This window comes from Anser cygnoides, chromosome 14 (genome assembly GCF_040182565.1).
Source record: "Anser cygnoides isolate HZ-2024a breed goose chromosome 14, Taihu_goose_T2T_genome, whole genome shotgun sequence".
In the NCBI taxonomy this organism is placed as follows: Eukaryota; Metazoa; Chordata; class Aves; order Anseriformes; family Anatidae; genus Anser; species Anser cygnoides.
Window position 1 is genome coordinate 5379639 of NC_089886.1, and position 19136 is coordinate 5398774.

Here is a 19136-nt window from a genome sequence, read left to right on the forward strand (position 1 = left end):
CAGAAAACTGAAACTAGAGTTATGAGATTTAGGGTCTTCAGATAAAGGAGAACTTTAGCACTACAAGGTGTCATTATTGTGATGTGATCACATTCACAATAAGTTCTCAGTTTTGCTATCAAACTGAACATCATGAACCAGTAAGAGCCTTTTTTCACCATCACCAAGCAACAAGCAAACTGATCCCAGCTTCCCTTCAGAGGACTGCAACATACTGTGGAGATCCAACTTCACACATCCAACACTTCAAGACCTCCACCACCAGTGCTACACAAGCTCCAGAGAAGAAAGACACCGAGCACCGAGTGCCTGGTGTGAAAAAAAGATTCAGCCCAAGATTTAAACTTGGCAAAGTCAAGGGAATTTTCCGCATAGAGAGAAGAAGAGAGCAAAAGGCAAAGTCCACATTCGATGTGGCATGCATTTAAGGGCAAAGGCAGAGTTATAAATGGGTCTTTTACTTGAAGATATTTTCTGGATGGGATAGTCTGGATCAGGTCTCGACAGCCATTGTATCATGTAGGTTTTCTTGGAAGGATCGGAAACATTTCCTTGAATAGAGGAAAAGGAAAGATAAATATTAGCATTAAGTAGTTTACCTGTCAGAAGTGCATCCAAATAAATGCAATCAACTTTATTTATTTTCAGTGAGTAATATATGTTAGAAAAGTCAAACACTTACTTGGACATGGAGGTAGTCTGCAAATCCTTACGGTCTCTGGTTTAGCTTCTTTGCAAAGGCCGATAACATTGTCCCTGGTCCGGCACAGGACTGGGCGATCCTGTGTGCCATTTCCACAGCTGACGGAGCACTGAAAGGATATGCACCAGTTAGACTCTGAGTCACCCTTTGAAAACAACAGGTTAGAAATTATTTTTTAAATTTTAAACCACTGCACTTGATTTGAGCTGACATGGTACAGTATTTGAACCAGAGCAGTACCTTCAGTAACTAAACAAGAGGAGGTGTTACTGCTTTTTGTGGCATACAAGTATTTATGAAACACACTGAGAAAGAGCTAATGGTCTAAGCAGTATAGAAACAACTGCAAACGTGAGGCACCTATTCATAGTGTGCACCAGGGATAGCATTCCTTGTGACACCTATTAAACCTAGGGAGGACAAAAATGGCTTGTGTATATTTACATGGCATGGTTCCAAAATGAAATGTTGTATCTACATGTAGAGCCATATTTTTAGAACAATTTAATGGGGAAATACTGAGATGAAATGCAAAGATCCTGTATATCATAATTATAAGAATAATTTAATGTTACAATATTGTATTCACATTTCCTGCCATTAGATAACTGCAAAGGTTTGTACATATGAATAGACGAAGCTTCTTATTACTCTACTAAACGCTGCAGCAAGAAAGAGTCTGTGCACAGTGGTATTACTTTCCTTGCTCACACAAGGAGTGTGCCGAAGAGCCAGCAATGAAAAGCACAAAATGCTCAGCTCCTGACACTTGTTATAAGAATGACTGAATCCTGTTTTGCCCATAGCAGTGGTAAACAAAAAAAGGGTAGAAGAGAAGTTGCTCTGTGAATAGTAGTCCTGTGTTTCCTTAGGAAACTAGGTAAAAAAAACTCTGTCCTTTGGCTTATGGAAAGAACCTTATGAGACTGAGCTGTTAATCTTCTGAAGGCCTTTACATCAAAGACGCTTGCACCTTTTGATCTCCATGAGCTTGGTGCCTAACTTTCTTAGCTGCCCTTAACCACAGTAACTGAAAACTTCGATGTCTTCTTTACTTGAAAGACAATAAAACAATGACAAAAGAATTAATTGCCCTTCTCTCAGCGTAAGTCAACAGGTAAACAATTGTGAGCAGAATAAAGAGCAGGCAGAAGTCAGCTTTCCTGACCCTGACATCATATATGGAGAGAGGTGGCTTCACAGGGTCTGAATCATCCATCGTCACTGCAGGATGGCTTCACTGGGCAGTTCACTGCCACCATCTCTCCACCCAACTCACCTTCCATCACATTAGTAACAGCGTAAGACAGAGACCCTCTGTGTAGGTGTTAATTTATCACCTTAAATAGCACTGGAATAGAAAGCACAGAACGAACTCTCCATGATTTTCTCATAAGAAATCAGTTGCTTGAGGCCCCCAGAAAGAAACTGACCTGTGACCAGGATCCTATTCTCCACTGTGCTGGACAAAGCTCCCGGTTGCAAGGCCTCCTGCCTTCTGGACGATCATTGTTGCAGTACTTGGTATGAACAGACCGATTTGTGTTGTCGTGCAGGGGCTGGATGCATCGGACAGATCGCACTTGGTATCCTGTTTTCCCACAACTTTTGCTGCAAGGCTCCCATTCTCCTGTAACCCATCTGCATCAGTAAAGAGAAAGCAAGTTAAATAAAATGCTCTGCCTCCTAAACTGGATGTATTTAAACTGTCTGTTGAAGTGTAACTCTTTATCAGGGCGTTAACGGGATGTTAGTACTGGTTCTGATATGGAAAAAGAAGACGATAAGCAAACCAGTAAAGAGTTCTGGGGGGTGTTATTTGATCACGTCCCTGAAAAATCACTAATAAGACCTAGATCTTCAAATTCATGTCTTTCAATTAGTATCTCTGATTTTTTTTTTCTCCTAAGTTGGTACACACATGCATCCAAAGGTTACTTTCCACACTGGTAGGACAATGCCATGTGGTTCTGAGCTGTCCTGTTAGCAGATCTGACCACTATAATTAGAATTGATTTACAATTTTTTTATACTGCAGTCAAAGCTGTTTACCAGAAAACTGTATTAGATCCATTTACTAATTGAAATCCATCACCTTTATGGAATGTTAAAGCAGATTTAGCCATTAATAACCTCAAAAAAAACTCGTATAAAATGAAATTTGCCTTTTTTTAATGTAAAGGAAGCCTAAATGATCTCAGACCGAATATAAATGGCCTCCCTTACTAAGCTTGAAAATACACTAATTCCATTGGTTTGAACTAAGAGGAATGTGTGTTGCTGAACACTTACATAACCTTTAACTTCCCATTATTCTTGCCTTTCTTTCAGTCATTCAAAATGCATTTTCCCAAACACAAATTTAATCATGTTTAATTCATAACAGAGAATGGAATTGCATATTTTTGGAAAGGAAAAGTAAGGAAGCATTAAAAAACAACCCAAGGAGCCAGTGCTTTGAATAGCCGCAATATGAAATTTCAGCTTTGAAGGACTAACATTTTGGTCCAGGGACTGAGTCACCATTTTAAAATATGATACTAATGCCGACACTAGATCCAACTTTTTCTTGCATACAGGTTTATGTATTACTGTGAGGTGCTTTCCAGCTGTGACAGTATGACATTGCCACTAGTATAATTATGTCAGATGGTCCCTGTGAGTACTTGTACAATCAAAGCTCTGCTGAAGTACCACAGTGCAGACAAAGCCTCTGCTCATTTATCTCTCAGATAAGCATTACTCTTGCTTTGCTTCATTTGTTTTGATTTTAAGCTGGCTCCTCCAAGACTGCATAGAAGTTATGGTCTGTAATTTTTAAAGTCAAAAGCAGCCAACCCCAGGGTGCTGCTGAGCTTCCAGGTCCTGGTGCATGCATGAGCTGGGCACCTGCCGTCCCCCCAGCTGGGTTCCCACAGGAGTGAATCCCAACATCATAAATGTTTGGTTTTGGGGGAAGGCAAAACTTCATCAAAAATCAGAAGGTCTGAGTTTAAAACGTGTAAATCAGTTTGGACACTGGAAAATATCACATGTGGTTTTTAAGGCGGCATAGATGAACACTTCACTGAAGAAATATCCAGAGTATGAAGTGATTTTCCTAAAGTATTCATAAAATCCTGTTTTTAGAAATAGTTAAGAAATATCATAAGCACAAAGAAATGCATCAAGCTCCCAAGTTAAGCAAAAAGTAAAGTGGCAATCATCCCACTTTCTCTTTGTAACCTATTGAAATTACACAAGCTGTGGAACTCACAGCCGTGAGTTCTAAGGTGATTTCTGAGTCAAAGTTGATTTTTTTCCCATTAACCATGAAGCAGCAGCATATCAGTGTGGTTCTGGGTGTTGCAGAGCTTCATAAAATCTCTTAAATAATTGCCTCTCCTATGTGTAAGTGCGAAATGCTCCGATGCTATTCTGTAGAAACAGAGGCAAGAGAAACATTCAGGAATCCAAGTTTAATTTAGGATCCTATTGAGACTTTGTGGTACCTCGGTCCAATTATATTTGTGGCTGAAAGAAGAATACAGTCCTTTCCAGAGAGGCTGAGATATGATCATTAGGTCATTACTTCAGTTCCAATAAATAAATGTTAAATCCTGACCCATGCTGAGTTTATGGGGCATCGTTTCTTGATTTTTCTTTTTCAAATCTCTTTTGAAAAGAAGTTAGGAAATATTGTGTGATATGTTCTACTTATTTGCTGTGCTCCCTGGAATCCACACTGAGTCTCCAGAGGTAAAATCTGAAATCAACATACTCCTTCCTTGTTGCAGTAGCAATATAAGGAATAAAAAATAAAGAATAAGTAATATAAGAGCCCTACGTGTGGCAGGGTAACCTGCTGCCAGTCAAAAAAGCACCTGAAAAATGTAAATAAAAATATTCATAACAACTGACTATCTACAGCAAAGATGAATGTACACCAGGTGGACCATGCCACATGAGGACAGCCAGAGAAACCAAGCAGGCCAAATATTTTTCCCTGTATTTACATGTCCAAAAATATGCTGTGAACTCCACGAAGATTTGGGTTTGAGAGCATGCATGACATTGGTTTTCTTATGTAGCACTCAGTAAATTTGTTCTTATGTGATTAATTCACACTGTGTAAAATCAACTGGTATAAACTGAATTTATGTCTATTTTTTATTTCCTCAAGATGGCCCAAACACAAATGTTTGGATCAAGATAGCACGTCTTTTCTAATCCAACTTATTTTAGAAGTCACAGGAGCCAGCAGTCCCAGGAATGGTATTTCTACAAGCGGAATACAGCATCACACCCTCACAGCCCTGGGTCTCCGTAATGATGTACAGATGTCCTTAAGAGCTCTTAAGTTGAAGACATACATCAAGTTGGAAAAACAGAGATCAAGCTTAAACTACCTTCTTTCAGCTGATAATAGCTAGTTGGGTGTGTGATGCTTATCACAGGCGCCACTGACCAGTGCTGGTGGGCTCCAAGTAATACTTACATGGGCTGGGAGCACTCCTGCAGATTGCACACCCTGCGAATGGGTTTTGGCTTCTGAATCAACTCGCAGTAACTCCGATGAACCATCTTGTGGTCTGTCTTCCTCCGGCAGCCATATTTTGTGAACTGGTAGCCTGAAGAAAGACATTCCTCTTAATTTCAGGACTAGCAGTTCTTACACGGGACTCAGGTTTCAAACAAAACTGCACACACACTGTCAGAGGCTGCAGTTTGAGCTACAGGTGAACATGCTACAAAAGAACCGTCAATTGCACTGAATAAACACTTGAATTCTTGTAGACCTAGCACCCAGACTTGTTCATCCCCTTTGCTGTTCACTGCAGGCTATAATGCAAAAAACACCACCACCTAGTGTTTCAATCCTGCACAGCCACACTGAGCGGCTGAAACCTGCCGTCACTGGTGGACACCGATCAGGGCCTACCTCTGACTCCCAAAGGAGGAATTGTCACATTGCAACGTCCACATCACAGAATGCAGATTTATTAAAGGCTTGTCCCCGCTGCACCACGATGTTTGGCACCCTCGTGTCTCAGAGACTCTCACCCAATCTTGCACACTTGTACAATTTTTCAGTTTAATAAACACAAGTCGGAAATGAGTCATCCCAGATCTGCCCCAAGAGCCATTTTACTCAGATTTTTAACACCATTTGTTATTTATTTATCTTTTTTTGTAACTTAAATGAATCCCTCCTATACTCCTGCTCTCACTAACATCTTGTAGCAATGAATTCCATACATGGTGTTCCTTCTTTCAGTTTTCTGCTTTGTTGTTTGTTTTTTTTTTTGTTTTTACCTCCCCCACAAGGTCTTGAACATTGTGACCATTTCTTCAGAGCCCATTCATACGATACCGAATCCTCTTCCAAAACATTATTGTTATCTACATTCAAAGAATCTTCATGGATCATGTACTTGTAAGTCAGAGATATCTTGGCACTACCATGAGGAATCACCTAGTAAACAAAACAGATGTAGAGAAAAAAAGATTTAAAGACTGGTATCAGAAGCTATGCGAGATGACATGAAATAGCAATCATCACGGTTCAGATACAAAAACAACCCCAGAGGGATTTAAACCTTTTAGCTGCACTCAACACATTTTTTTTTCCTGATGAAAAAGTATCTCTCTCCTTGTGACACAGAGTTTCTAAACTGCGTATTAAAGACTGTTGTTGATTTAGACTGATGTTTCTTGCCAGCATTGGACTGACTTCACAATACTAAATTTTTTCCATATCCCATCATAAAGGAAGGAAATGTTCTACTAAAATGATAATGGATAGTTCCACTAAGAGAAAAGGCAAATTCAAATACACCAATAACTGAAAGAGGTGAAGAAAAATGCCTAAATTTCTGATAAAATGCAAATATTCCTATGATAATCTTGGGAATTCTGTGAGGCTTGTTACTTTATCGTGATAGAAGCATAAACTATTTAGAAAGAGTTTTTGCTATCACACTGCACCAAGACAAATGCAATAAAACATAACTCAATGTGAATAAAGTGTAAAATATTGGTCCTTTGAAAACATAACATTTATTCTTCCTTTGATGTTCAGCTGGTGCAGACCAACACATTATAGCTGCTTTCAGAGGGATTCTGAATCAACCTACTCCTACTTATTGTAGTCTATCATTTGCTATTTTGCAATGAAAAAATAATATAGTTACAAGGGTTTCAAAGTACAGAACTGGTTATGCTCTAGCAAACAGCCTCGAAGCCCAAGAATCCTGCACTGGGCTTTGCATGATACATTTTCAAAACATGGACAGGAGGAGTCCTTAGATCTATCTGATACAAATCACTTTGATTTTTTTTTTAAACTAATGATCACATAACAGATATGGTAAGTGGGCTGAAGAGTCTTTATTCAGTGACCATTTTCTTGGCTACTCACAGGAAATAATCAAGAGAAATGGTTGCTCAACACGTAATCCTGGGTTATAACAATTCGTGTACAGAGCAGTGAACTAGGAGAAAGGAATTGAAATACATCTTCTATTGTCTTACAGTCGAAACAGATGTCTTCTTGTAAATCACAAGAGGAATCTAAAATATATTATAGCACATTATGACTCTGTAATCCTGACACTGTGTTCCATGGAAGATGGTTTTCATTTGACTTACCAGAATAACTATTCCATTACGCAGAGGCCCCATGGTCTGCACGGTTTCTCTATCATCGTCATTCCGATATTCCCACTCCACACCCATGTCAATAAATACTTTAGAGTCTGGCACGTAGTTGTCTTCACTTAGAATGAATCTTCCCGTTTCGCGATTTTTAATTGCTAGAAACAACATAAGAAACGTGAATAGTAAAGGTTCACTTCTCACCTCTGTTTTTGTGTGCTCATGTCCCAGTGGAAGAAGCAGAAAAGGCCAGGCACAGCAGTGTGCAATTTCCTTCTGTTCCCTCACAGGTTTGGAAAGACTTTTTCAGGTGTTTCACTGAACTGCCAACGCTTTCCTGCTCAGCTCCAGAAACATCAATCGCTCTTTTTTTTTTGGTTTTTCATAGCCTGCCTTGCCAGAGAAATGAGGCCAGCACAACCGCAGTGTGTGCGCCTGTCTCTGCCTGCTCCCAACGAATGACTTCTCAACCCACTGGCCAAATCTGAGCTAATTTGACCACCACCTGGGGGTCCCATGGCTCCTCAACTCTTTCACATCTTGTATTATTGCTCCATGAGAGAAAGGCTACTGGGCTAACCCACAGCAGTCCCTGCTACAAGGGAGAGGGAGGCTGGAAATTGTATTCCTTCTGCTCAGATACAGCCCTGATAACAATACAGCCCAGATGAAGCTCCTGGTGCTCTGCAGGAACGTGCTCTTCCACACAACACGTGACTCCTTGATCAACTGTAATGAGCGTCCCATCCTTCAACTGGAGAGACTTCGGCCACCTTTGTATTAGGACTCTTTGTTTTTTCCTGAGATGGAAAATTTGCTCTCCCCATTAGAAGCAGCAGGGACTGTTTGTTATTTACTGCCAAGCTTTAACTCTCTTCTCTCTCCAGCAGCTAACTGGGCTCCCCCCGCCTCAGCACTGGCCAGCTCTTTGTTCCCCCATGCACTGCTTGCCCCACACTGACAGAAGAGCCTCGTCTGAACCTGAGTGATGGCTCCTGCTCCATGGGGCAGGATGGGAAGCATTTACTGGCAAGAAGTTTGACTGACTCATGATACAATTAGTAGGCCATTCACTGTGAATCTACTTCCAATTAATAACAGCCTAGTAGATACTGCTTCTCATTGATTACATGGCACTGCTAGGAGAGGATTTCAATTACTTCCTAAGCTGTGTGATTGATTGGGCTGCCTTGTGTCAATACTGCTAGCAATGGGGCAGAATCCGAAACGCAGGGAATGCACCCACTGCTCTTGGGATGAAGCTGGGAAATGACTGAGGAAGGGAAGCATGTTGTGAGAGACGTACATGAAGATAATGCACTGCAACCCATAAAGCAATTCAGCTCCTCTTCCAGCAGCTTTCACACATGCAGGGATGTTCTTGCTAGGACTCCAGAGAATACAGCACAGGGAAATCACATTGCCAAACAAGTTTCCTAATTTAACATACTTGAAGGAGGTATGTGATGTGGGAGGATAATGGGTAAATAAATGCATAAACACATTGTGAGGCTCCAGAGACAAAAATAAACAGCAGAAAAAACATTCTGACTGATTTTTTTCCTCCTTGTTACATACTTACCAAGATTATGACTAGTGGCGTCTGTTTCCTGTATAAGTAAATGTCTTGCACCAACAGGAATTTCAAACATCTTAATGTGACCTTTATTGCAATATTTAAAAAGATAGTAACTGGTTAGTATGCATCAAACAGGAAGAGCCTGTCTAAGGAATTTAAACAAACATTATTGTCTAATACCGGGGCATATTACAGAAGCTAAACCTAATCCAGCATCTTTCCCATCCCTATTTCTGTGCCAGGTGATGAAATATAACAGGGAAAAAGGGCTTTGGGTCAAAAGAAAAATGCCTTGTGTGTCATCAACAAACCAAATTTGCTTCAGAATAAAAAGTGCTTCAAGTGCCATACACTTCCACAGAGAACATGGAAGCTTGTGTCTGACAGTGAGTGATGACAACATATTACTGCAGTACTGCGTGACTCAGACCGAGCAGCCGAGTGACATCAGCAGCACAAATCAATCCACAGCTCTTCAACAAGGAACACCGAAGCCCTCCTTCTCTATGCATGTGCAGGCCCTGATATCAGCAGACTTAAATGATCACTGGAAAAAAAGTCTCATTTTTTAATTCTAGGCATGTCTGAAAGTCCAGAGAGTTTACTGGAATTAGGGATGCTGTAAATTATTTGTGATTGCTCTGGTATTTTCCATGAGACTTTAAATACTAGAAGAGATCAAACAAAAATACCCCAAATTCCCTAAGACAAAACACTGAATGCGCTGACCTTGTTTCTTTGGTACTCTTGAAAATGTTCCTTTCACCACTTTGCAGTGGGAATTATCTCCTCCACAAACACCACACTTATCTTCCTGCTTTGTGGAACCTATGACCCTGTCACACCCAACTTTCTGTGCACAAAAGAGAAAATCAGTCATTTTTACTTATCCAAGTTTCAGTTCAAATGAGCCTTTACTTCAGATACCAAAAGCAGGACTTCTCCTTCAGCAAAGTACAAATTGTAGTATTTTCCTGGAAAATCAGCAACTAACTAGATTTTAACACTTGTACTTCCAGTTCCTATAATAACTGTCAATTAGGTGATGAGATTTTGCTAATATGCTTCAAAGTGGTCTTCATACCAAAGCAAAGCAGCACTGCTAAGGAAAAGCTCTCAAACCTCAGCTTATCTTAAAGCAGATGCTTAAATTCCAGGGGAATCAAAGCAACTGTGAGAACCTCCACCAGTGCTTTGCTGAGTCAGAGCCTCTAATTCTGTTGACAGATGACCTGCGTCAGATCCCAATTTAGAGGAACTGGTATTGATTTTTTTAAAATAGCTTGATCAAGTACAGAGAGAATGCACATCAGTCACATATTACCAGCGCTTTCCTTGAAAGCTGCTGCGTGTTCATATTTCATTGTACATTCCACCCCCACTAAACCTTAGCAGGAAAAGCTTTCGTTGAAAGCTAATTGTAATAGTTCATCTTAAAATACCACATTAAATAGTACTTGTGTAGGTAGGCGCTGTTGGAATTGAGTCACATGCAGTGTGATGGTAACTGTGAATATCACACATAATATTGTGACAATAATTCTAATGAAATCTCCTTATTGCCCAAAGTGTTATTATACCTACTTAAATACTCATTCTCGGAGAGAAAACATTCAAGCTACCATTTAAATTGTTTTCACAATACTAAGCTCTGAAACAAGTAACCAAAAGCTCACCAAGCAGTCTCCCCTCACACAGATGCTGTAAGCATCTTTGTAGGAGCAGCGAGTCCCATCATGTACCATCCTCTTCATATACACGACATCGCCCGTTTCCTTTGATTCGCAGTACAGGTGGCACCTTTCCTTAGCTGGAAAACAAGAATTGCAATGTTCAGCTACAACAGTTTATTTGCTGATTTTGTGAACACGACAGTGTTTTCATTACTCCCTCTTACTCCTTGCAGACATCACAGAAAAACACAGTGCCCCATAAATCATCGATGCTTATCTCCTTTCGAAGGCTGTGTGACCATTTGGAAACTGATGAGCCATAAAGCACCCAAGCGTCACTATTAGGAGACAGTCTTAGAAAATAACAGATCATTTACTTTCACTGGGGCCTCCATTTAATTCCACGCCAGATTATGCAATCTAGCAGAGGTTTTTACCTGTGAGAGATGCATGTTTCTGCATCAATTTCTCCTACAGCGCACCTAAATCTGAAAAAGCAAAAGCAGTTTTGCCATTGAAAGCCGTTGTTTGACGCTAAGTGAATATGGATTCCAAAATGTCTTCAGAGACAGCTGGGTCACACTAAATAAGAAGCCGATTCTCCTTCTTTGTTGAACTTGTATTTCTGATGGTTTAAATCATTAAGCAAGATGAGATGTCAAAGAGATTTGGAATAACACAATTTTTAACCACTAATACACGCACAAGCCGCCAGACAAGTGTACCTCTTTCTCCTAAACCATTCCAAGGAACCAAGAACAACAAATAAATCTGAAATGACTAGTCAGTGGCTGAATAAAATTGTCTTCCATCAGTTTATTTCATTTTACCCATTTCACTTGCTTTCCCCAGCCCTATCATAGGATTCACTGTGCTTTTTTTGGCAGTGAAGAGTAGATGGCCTTCCTATTAGATGGAACAAATAAAGATTCGGCTGTTTTAACATGATCAAATCTTAGGACACTTTTCCCACCATTTAGAAGAATAATGAACCTTCAATTACAGTAGTTCAATTAACATAAATCTTCACAGGCCCTTTGCATTCTTCCCTTGTACAGTTTCATGGCCTCTGCCCTCTTTTAATAAAGTTCTTGTTATTGCTGCTGATGTCCTCATGGCCACTGGGTATTGGTACATCGGAGACCTTTGTTACTGCTCCTGAACAATGCAGATACATCTTGCAAAAAATGTAGTGTCTAGACTATTAAAACAGGTACTTTACTTTTCTTGTGCAGAATCTTAATGGAGGAGTATTAAGGTTAAGTTCACAATAATCACAGACCCATGGATCTGCATACAATAGGAACATTAAGCTGTGCACAAGACATAGATGTGCACACACACACACACCCCCCACATACCATACATTCACTGCATGCAAGGAAATGAAAACATCAGAAGGTCTGACTGGGTGCCACTGGCCCTGTCCAATGGCTTTATTTTAGAAAGAACTTTCCCATTGCTCCCTAAGGATGGTAAATTTGCAACTGCAATGAAATGGGACCCTGGTAATTCCAGTGAATTGTTCTCTTTCTTTTCTCTTTCTATTCACTGGTGTCTGGCATAGTAGAGGTGCGGGAGCACAAAAGCGAGCGTCTGCCTGTCCATTGCTGTACCCCAGCTCTGTGGCTTTTCTCTGGGCACCGGATGAAATGTACCTCCCTGTCCCCATCACAGACATGCGTCAGAAGTGCCCAGCTGAGCTGCATGTCAAGTACATGGATTTATGTCACTTCTGAGTTGTGGCTGTGTTATCTGCACAAAGTATGTCACTGGTATGCCTTACCTTTACAAAAGGCAGTTTTAAATATATTAAAGTTCACGCATAAACCATCCTCTGGCCTTTCTTCACAAAAAAAAAAAAAAGCTGTTCCCTTTAATAACACCACAGAGGTAAATGGAATTCTCACAAAGGGGGGCTGCAATTTATATCACAGCTATGTGGAAAACCAGCAGTGGCCAGTGATCAATCCTCTGACATCACTGAGCTGGTTTCTGACCCAGAAGCCATTGAATTTAATAGAAGATGTCTGATTAGTTTCAGTGGTCTTTGCAGCAGACGGCTCCAAAGGCTAAGTAAAGGTCTAAGCAGAAGCAAAGGTCTCTGGGCCACAGCGTTCCTCCCCTCTCCCTGTGCCAGCAAAGCAATTTCATGAAACTGAGCCATGAGGCCGTATCTGAGCTCTGAAAATCCCAGATTGCACAAGATGGCATGAAAAGAATGAGGGAACTTTGAGAACTGTTTAGGAAAAAAAGCCAGACAAATTAACTACAAACAATTTGCTGTTAACTTCTGGCAGTGTCCTCTCTCTGGAATGCAAAAGGATTCACCCACGGTGACCCTTTCCCTGCCGGAGACCTGCTCCTGGCTGAGCACAGCCCGGGCACCCAGGTACCTGCCACCCGTCTCCTGCCATGCCAGGCCTGGCCTGGAAGACCTGTCGTTCACACAAAGTGACCAGGTTTAAAAACAGCGAGCAGCCCGGACTGCTTGTCAAACAAGTGGAGAATCATTGCCATCTGCCTTTTCGGTTTTTAAAAGTACGTTTTTCAACACAATACGGCAACAGCGTGGCAACAGTCTTCATGCCCCAAAACCAATTAGCTGCACTTCTGCTGTCAGTTACAGCAGAAAAGTTAACAGGAAAATTAACATTTTTGTTCTAGGAGGCGATCTCTGCCAAGATGCTGGAACACCAGAATGATCGTGCTGGTTCCCACCGAGCTCCCATCCAAACCAGTACCTGGCCTCCAACAGTACCCAGCGGTGTTTGCAGGAAGATTTGAGACAAAACCAAAATTGATACTTTCCTTAGTGTATTCTCCAAGGTTGTTGTACACTGCAGCTCAGGGATTCCTAAGTCATGGCTGGATCTTGGTGTTTAATAGTTCTTGATGGATTAAAGACCTCTCAGAAATCTCCCTAAATCAGTTTTAAAACTCCTGGCATCTGCAACATCCCATGGCAATGAATTCCACTTTAATTATATGCTGTGTTGAAAAGTACTTCCTCTTATTTGTTTAAAACCTGCCACCTGATAATTTTATTTGATGTTCCCAGGCTTGTGTTATGAGAAACAGAGTGTAATTATTTTGTGTGCAGCTTCTTCAGGCCACTCACAATTCTGTAACTATACGTTCTTAATCTAAACCATCACTTTTTTTCAGGGTTAAAAGTCCTGGTTTATTTAAATTTTCCCTATTCAGAAGTTATAGCTTGTGCTTGCTTTGTTTGGGCCTCTTCTACTTCAACTGTTGTTTTTTTAGCAGTGGGCAGCAGTGAGACGGGGACAGCCTGAGCTACATCAGCGGAGTATTTAAAATGCATGCACCACCAAGGAGTCATACGGAGGCAGATCAGTGCTCTCTACCCCTCTCTTAACAGTCACTGAGCACCGAGCTTAGGTTCTGCTAAAGCTACCCACAACCCCCAGACCTTTCTCTTCAGAGTCCAACTTGTGTATAAATCCATGCACATATACACACTTACCATTTTTCCTCCCCCAGTCTGCTGCTGGCATTTATCAATGCCACACTTTATTTGCGACATTCAGTCACTTAGTATCGTAAGGTCCTTCCTCAGTTCTCACAGTGTGCCTCTGTATTTTTATTAGCCTGAATAATTTTGTACCCCTGGCAAATTTTGTCAACTCCCCGTTCACTTCCTTTCCCAGACGACTGCTGCTCATGCTCAGCAGCTCTCCTCCCAGTACAGACCCTTGCGGGACGCACACACCTCCAGGCACGGCTATTCCCTTTTATCTCAGGATAACTCAGTTTAAGAGCAGTTACTGGGGAACAGGGTCCAAGGCTTTCTGAAAAAAGGGGAGGTTTAGATTGGATATTAGGAAGAATTTCTTCATGGAGAGGGTGGTCAAGCATTGAAACGGGCTGCCCAGGGAAGTGATGGAGTTCTCATCCCTGGAAGTTATTTAAGAGAAGCCCAGATGTGGCACCAAAGATGTGGCACCATGTGACATGGTTTAGTGATGGGTCTTGGTAAGTCAAATTAATGTTTGGACTTGATGGTCTTGAAGGTCTTTTACAACCTAAATGATTCTATTCTAACTTGGCTTTCCATGCCAATGGCAATGCCAGTGCCAATGGCCCCATTAATACCCAGCTCCAGGCCTGGCACTGCCCTCACTGAGTCACATTTAAGACAAGAAGAGGGACTGCTCACCATCAACGTGTTCATAGGGGAGCCAGTGGTGCTTCATGTTCTGATACTCAAAGTAAGGATCCCACTGCCTGCACTGCTCCTCTCTGAAGTCTTCAAAGTCCTTAGGGCAATCCTGAGTGTTGCAGAGCTGGAACTCATAGCTTGGCCCCACGCACGTACGGCCTCCGTTGGCTGGACTGCAGAGGAAGGAAAGCAATGGTTAGTTTTGCCATTAATGCCTGAACGGAGCATCTATCAAATCCTCTGAGACACAATTTAATTCCTAGTCATGTCAACAAGAACTGACGAAGCCAGTGGTATATTTTGGGTACTTCCTTCCCCTATTTTTATCAGTACTTGATCTAGTTTAATGATTGCTCTGGTATTTGTTTCTGTTGAAACAGTCTGGGAGACCACTGGAAAGATTTCTCTCTGTATACATCATCACATCTGGGATAAAAGAAGCAATCATTTAAAAACCCGCTGTTGCTCTTTAGCTCTCACAGAGCAATTTCTACAAGTAGAGCCTCCAAGCACTTGAAATAAGCAAGAAAAACCATTTTTCTTGGTGTGGCCCAGGAAAGGAAAGCACAAGCAGCTGAAGCGACTCATTCACATTCACCCCTAAGCCAGCAGCAAATCCAGAAACGGAGCCCAGATGAGTGCTGTATCCACCAGACAGCCATGCAGCTCACGCTGGTACTCTGTTATCTAGCAACAGAGAGCTCAAGTCATATCTGGATTTGCACCCTCTTCCAGGAAACACAGAAAACACTTTAAATAGTACACTAGCCTTTCCTACACAAAGACAGATTTTACAACTAAAACTGAGTCTGCAATTATAAAGGTCACTTTCATGTTGCCAATGTAATAAAGGCTTAAATTAGATCTGGTACATTTTTCCTTAACAGAGCATTTCCATCAGAAAATGCAGCTTCGTTGTCAAAATTGACTTGTTGTGTTTTTTTTTTGTTTTTGTTTTTGTTTTGTTTTTTAATCAACAGTACGATTATTTTCAACACTAAAGTCAATTTCAATCACTTTATCCTGTCCAAAAATGTTCAAAAGTTCTCCGGTAAAATCATTTAATTCTGAATATTGTTTCACTTCTTGCTGCCTTGATCTTGATATTCTATGATATAGCAATAATTATATGTTTAATAGCATTTGTACATACAGATCTATATTAAATATGTCATAGTTCCAGCGTTACTGAAATTAAGTAATTCTACATCATCTAGATGATCCACATGTATTTTATCAAAGCAAACCAATATTATTAAGATTAACTTTGGGGAAGGTTCTGATCTCTGGAGCTTTGTTCCAACTTGAAATGAAAGCACTTTGAAAATGTCAGCGTATTCCATCTTATAAGACTTTCTTGTTGAAATACCCAGAAAGGTGGATTAAACAAAAAGCAAAAAGCTGTATTAATTTAAAAAAAAATCCAGCAAATCATTGCCATTATTTCATACTGACATGTTAGAATAAGACATATATAGGGCTCTGAAGTTTTACTTATGCTTTATGCAATAATGTAATAGCACTTTCAAGATCCTTGTAATGGTATAACCAGCTTAGTAGATGGATAAACTGAGAAATAAAGATGATTCATGACTTGCTAAGGGCCAAAAGTAGAAATTCTAACAAGTACTACTCAACATGCTTTACTGTTTTGTTGTACTAGCACTTCAGCAAGGATTCTCACCATTCATTCATTCCACGTTAGAAAAACGTGGGTGTAGGTGAACTTACTGCGGATTGTCACATTGCCGTGTCCTGTACTTCACCCCTGTGCCACAGGTGCGAGAACAAGAGCCAAACTTACTCCATGCCCCCCAGTGTCCATCCTGTTTCAAGATGTCTGGTGTCAGCCAGATGCAGTGACCTTTAAAGCAATGCTAAAAGAGAAAATTGGACAGGGGATGGAACGATGAGGTGATTAAAGCATATCATAGGAGAAGCTGTGGCACAACAAACTTCATTTTAGGCAAAAATAATGGATTTTTTTCACCTCTCCAGGAGAAAGCAATGAAACCCATTGCCATATTGTGCTCATGATCCCAAATTCCCTCAAATTTTACAAACTTACACATGTTAAGTATGCCCGTATATGCTAGCAGAAGTAAAGCCTAGCAAGTTTAGTGAACTGCTCTCAGCATTACATGCCTTCATCACGTGTCTGCAGCAGTGATTTCAACATAACTGATAGGGATTCATTTAACAGCGATGGCAGAGTCCCAAATCTTGGAGGCTAAAGGTAAAATTCTACCGCTGCTATTGCACGCAGCGATGGCAAGAGCTCATTCTGCAGCACTGTCTTTCCCAGTAGCTCCTAAAACTCTGCATACCTGTGCCTGCAATAAATGTGGTCGGTAGAGTGGCATGAAATTAAGGCCAACTCACATTTTAGACATTAATAATATTAAATAAAGAGCTCTTGCAGTCTCCCTGGAGATCCCGGTAAAACTGACCAAAATACCAGGAAGCCTTCGTCAGAAAACAGCCCTGGACAGTCCCATTTCAGAGCATTTGCTCCCAACCTATGAGGCTTTCTCTTTTCTCTTACCTGATTTTTAATACAGTCATTCTACAGAGGCTAAAACATGAAATTTGCTAAATTCCCCCAACCCATAAGGTGTTTACACATTTCTTTAAAAGCCTTTGTAGCTTCAATACCGATATCCTCTTTACTGCCTCCTCTCATTAAAGAAACCCGCCATTGCCTTTCGACCAATTTCTCCAGTCCCTAATCAAGGAAGTTTTTCTTAGCTCGAGTCAGGATGAATTCTTCTCAAAGATCGCAGCTTCTGGCCCTTTCTGGTATTATTTCTGCTTACATAAAAGTCTACTGATGAAGTGCGGGTGCTAGAAAATATTTCCAGCACAACAAACGACTTTGCATGAGACTGTCGCAGTCTGTCTGCGTTAACGGTTACTGTCGGGATAAGCGCTCTGGCTCACGCACACAGATGGCTACAACAACAAGTGCAATCAGTCACTTACTTTCCTTAACATTCAAGTCAACAACAACATTTTACACAGCTTAACAAGCCCTGGAATTCAGGAATTTGGCAGGCAGCACAAGCTGAGCATATGGTTAAATGCATGCTGCCAGCAAAAACAAAATCAGAAGATATATAACAGGAGAGGGTTCTTAAGCATAGAGCGATTAGTGATCTGGAAGACAAATTTAAAAGGGATGGATAATCATTAATAATGCTGAATTTAAAAAGAGAGTCATTAGTAAAATGGTGACAAGACACGGCTTACTGATTTGCTAATCTGCTCAATGACTCGCTCTTTATTCATGTAATTTATTTTGTTACTGATTTGGTTGGACAAGGAGTAGAAAACAGAGTAGAAATTTGGTTTCAACTATTTGTTATTTCTCATGACTTCAAATATTCAAAGTCAAAACCTATGAAGTAGACAAGTTACCACAAAGCCAATTATAACAATCCTGCTCTGGAGGTGTAATGGGCAGATTTTTCTTAGCTGTTTGACAGAACAAGAGATAATTCAGCAAAGCATGAAAGAAATGCAAAATGCTAACACGTCCTTTGCTTTTTTTGAGTTTTGAAGTTCAGCACTGTACCCTTCAGGGACTCTTTACTTATGGCTCTACACAGGTTTGTTTGTACACACTTTGAGTCGTCTGGCCCTGTGTGGAAATGGGACCATTCGGAGGGATGCAGGGGAAGCTGGCAATACAGCAGCCTGGCAGCACACATTTCAGCTGTGCTGGGAAGATGAGATGTGATGGCTCCTGAGTCCTGCTTGTTTAAATATCTTTTTATCAGGGTGCTGCATCCTTCAGGTGTAAGTTCCCCAGGAATCACTGAATCTGTTTCAAGAGCCACGTAGTGTGTGCTCACTGTGTGATGCTCCAGGATCCAGCACTTGGATCTCCTCGGCAGAGGAGAGGAGAAGGAGAGATGTGATGTTGTGTTTTCCAATCTCTTTCCCTGTTTTAGCCAGGAACAGGGGATGTGGGTTTGCACCAGACTCTAATAAACCACCCTTTTGACACTGTGACTCGTTCCTGAACTGGAAGGCAAACATGGAAAAGTGTTATTGACTTTGCTGTGCAAAGAAAAGAGCAGCACGGAGTTTTACTGGAGAAGCTGGTCCTACGCCGATTGTCGGGAAGCTGAGGCAGAGCTACGAGGAGACACGCATTTCTGCACAATGAGTCATCACCAGCTCTGCCTTTTCGTTTGTGGATTATAAGAAAGGAGCCTACATAATATAAAATGATTCACAACAGACTCTTAAACTTTGCAGACCTAAAGCATGAGGAGATAAAACTCAAAAAAAAAAAAAAAAAAAAGATGGAGCAATCTCCAGTGCAATAAAGGAAGCTACAGCTGCCCCTTCCTA

At 40.9% G+C, this 19136-nt stretch overlaps 1 protein-coding gene across 2 annotated transcripts in view; it reads right to left on the reverse strand.

The window, feature by feature from the left end:
- ADAMTS2 (ADAM metallopeptidase with thrombospondin type 1 motif 2) overlaps positions 1 to 19136 on the reverse strand; it is a 191086-nt gene that overhangs the window by 20102 nt on the left and 151848 nt on the right. For both annotated transcript variants that reach the window (XM_048057168.2, XM_067005513.1), the window contains exons 11-21: positions 16509 to 16654; positions 14775 to 14950; positions 10595 to 10728; positions 9648 to 9771; positions 8922 to 9002; positions 7334 to 7497; positions 5999 to 6158; positions 5181 to 5313; positions 2137 to 2344; positions 683 to 812; positions 462 to 551 (exon numbers count right to left, since the gene is read on the reverse strand). In XM_048057168.2, coding sequence (XP_047913125.2) covers positions 462 to 551; positions 683 to 812; positions 2137 to 2344; positions 5181 to 5313; positions 5999 to 6158; positions 7334 to 7497; positions 8922 to 9002; positions 9648 to 9771; positions 10595 to 10728; positions 14775 to 14950; positions 16509 to 16654 — 1546 coding nt within the window. The remainder of the gene's footprint in view (positions 1 to 461; positions 552 to 682; positions 813 to 2136; positions 2345 to 5180; positions 5314 to 5998; positions 6159 to 7333; positions 7498 to 8921; positions 9003 to 9647; positions 9772 to 10594; positions 10729 to 14774; positions 14951 to 16508; positions 16655 to 19136) is intronic.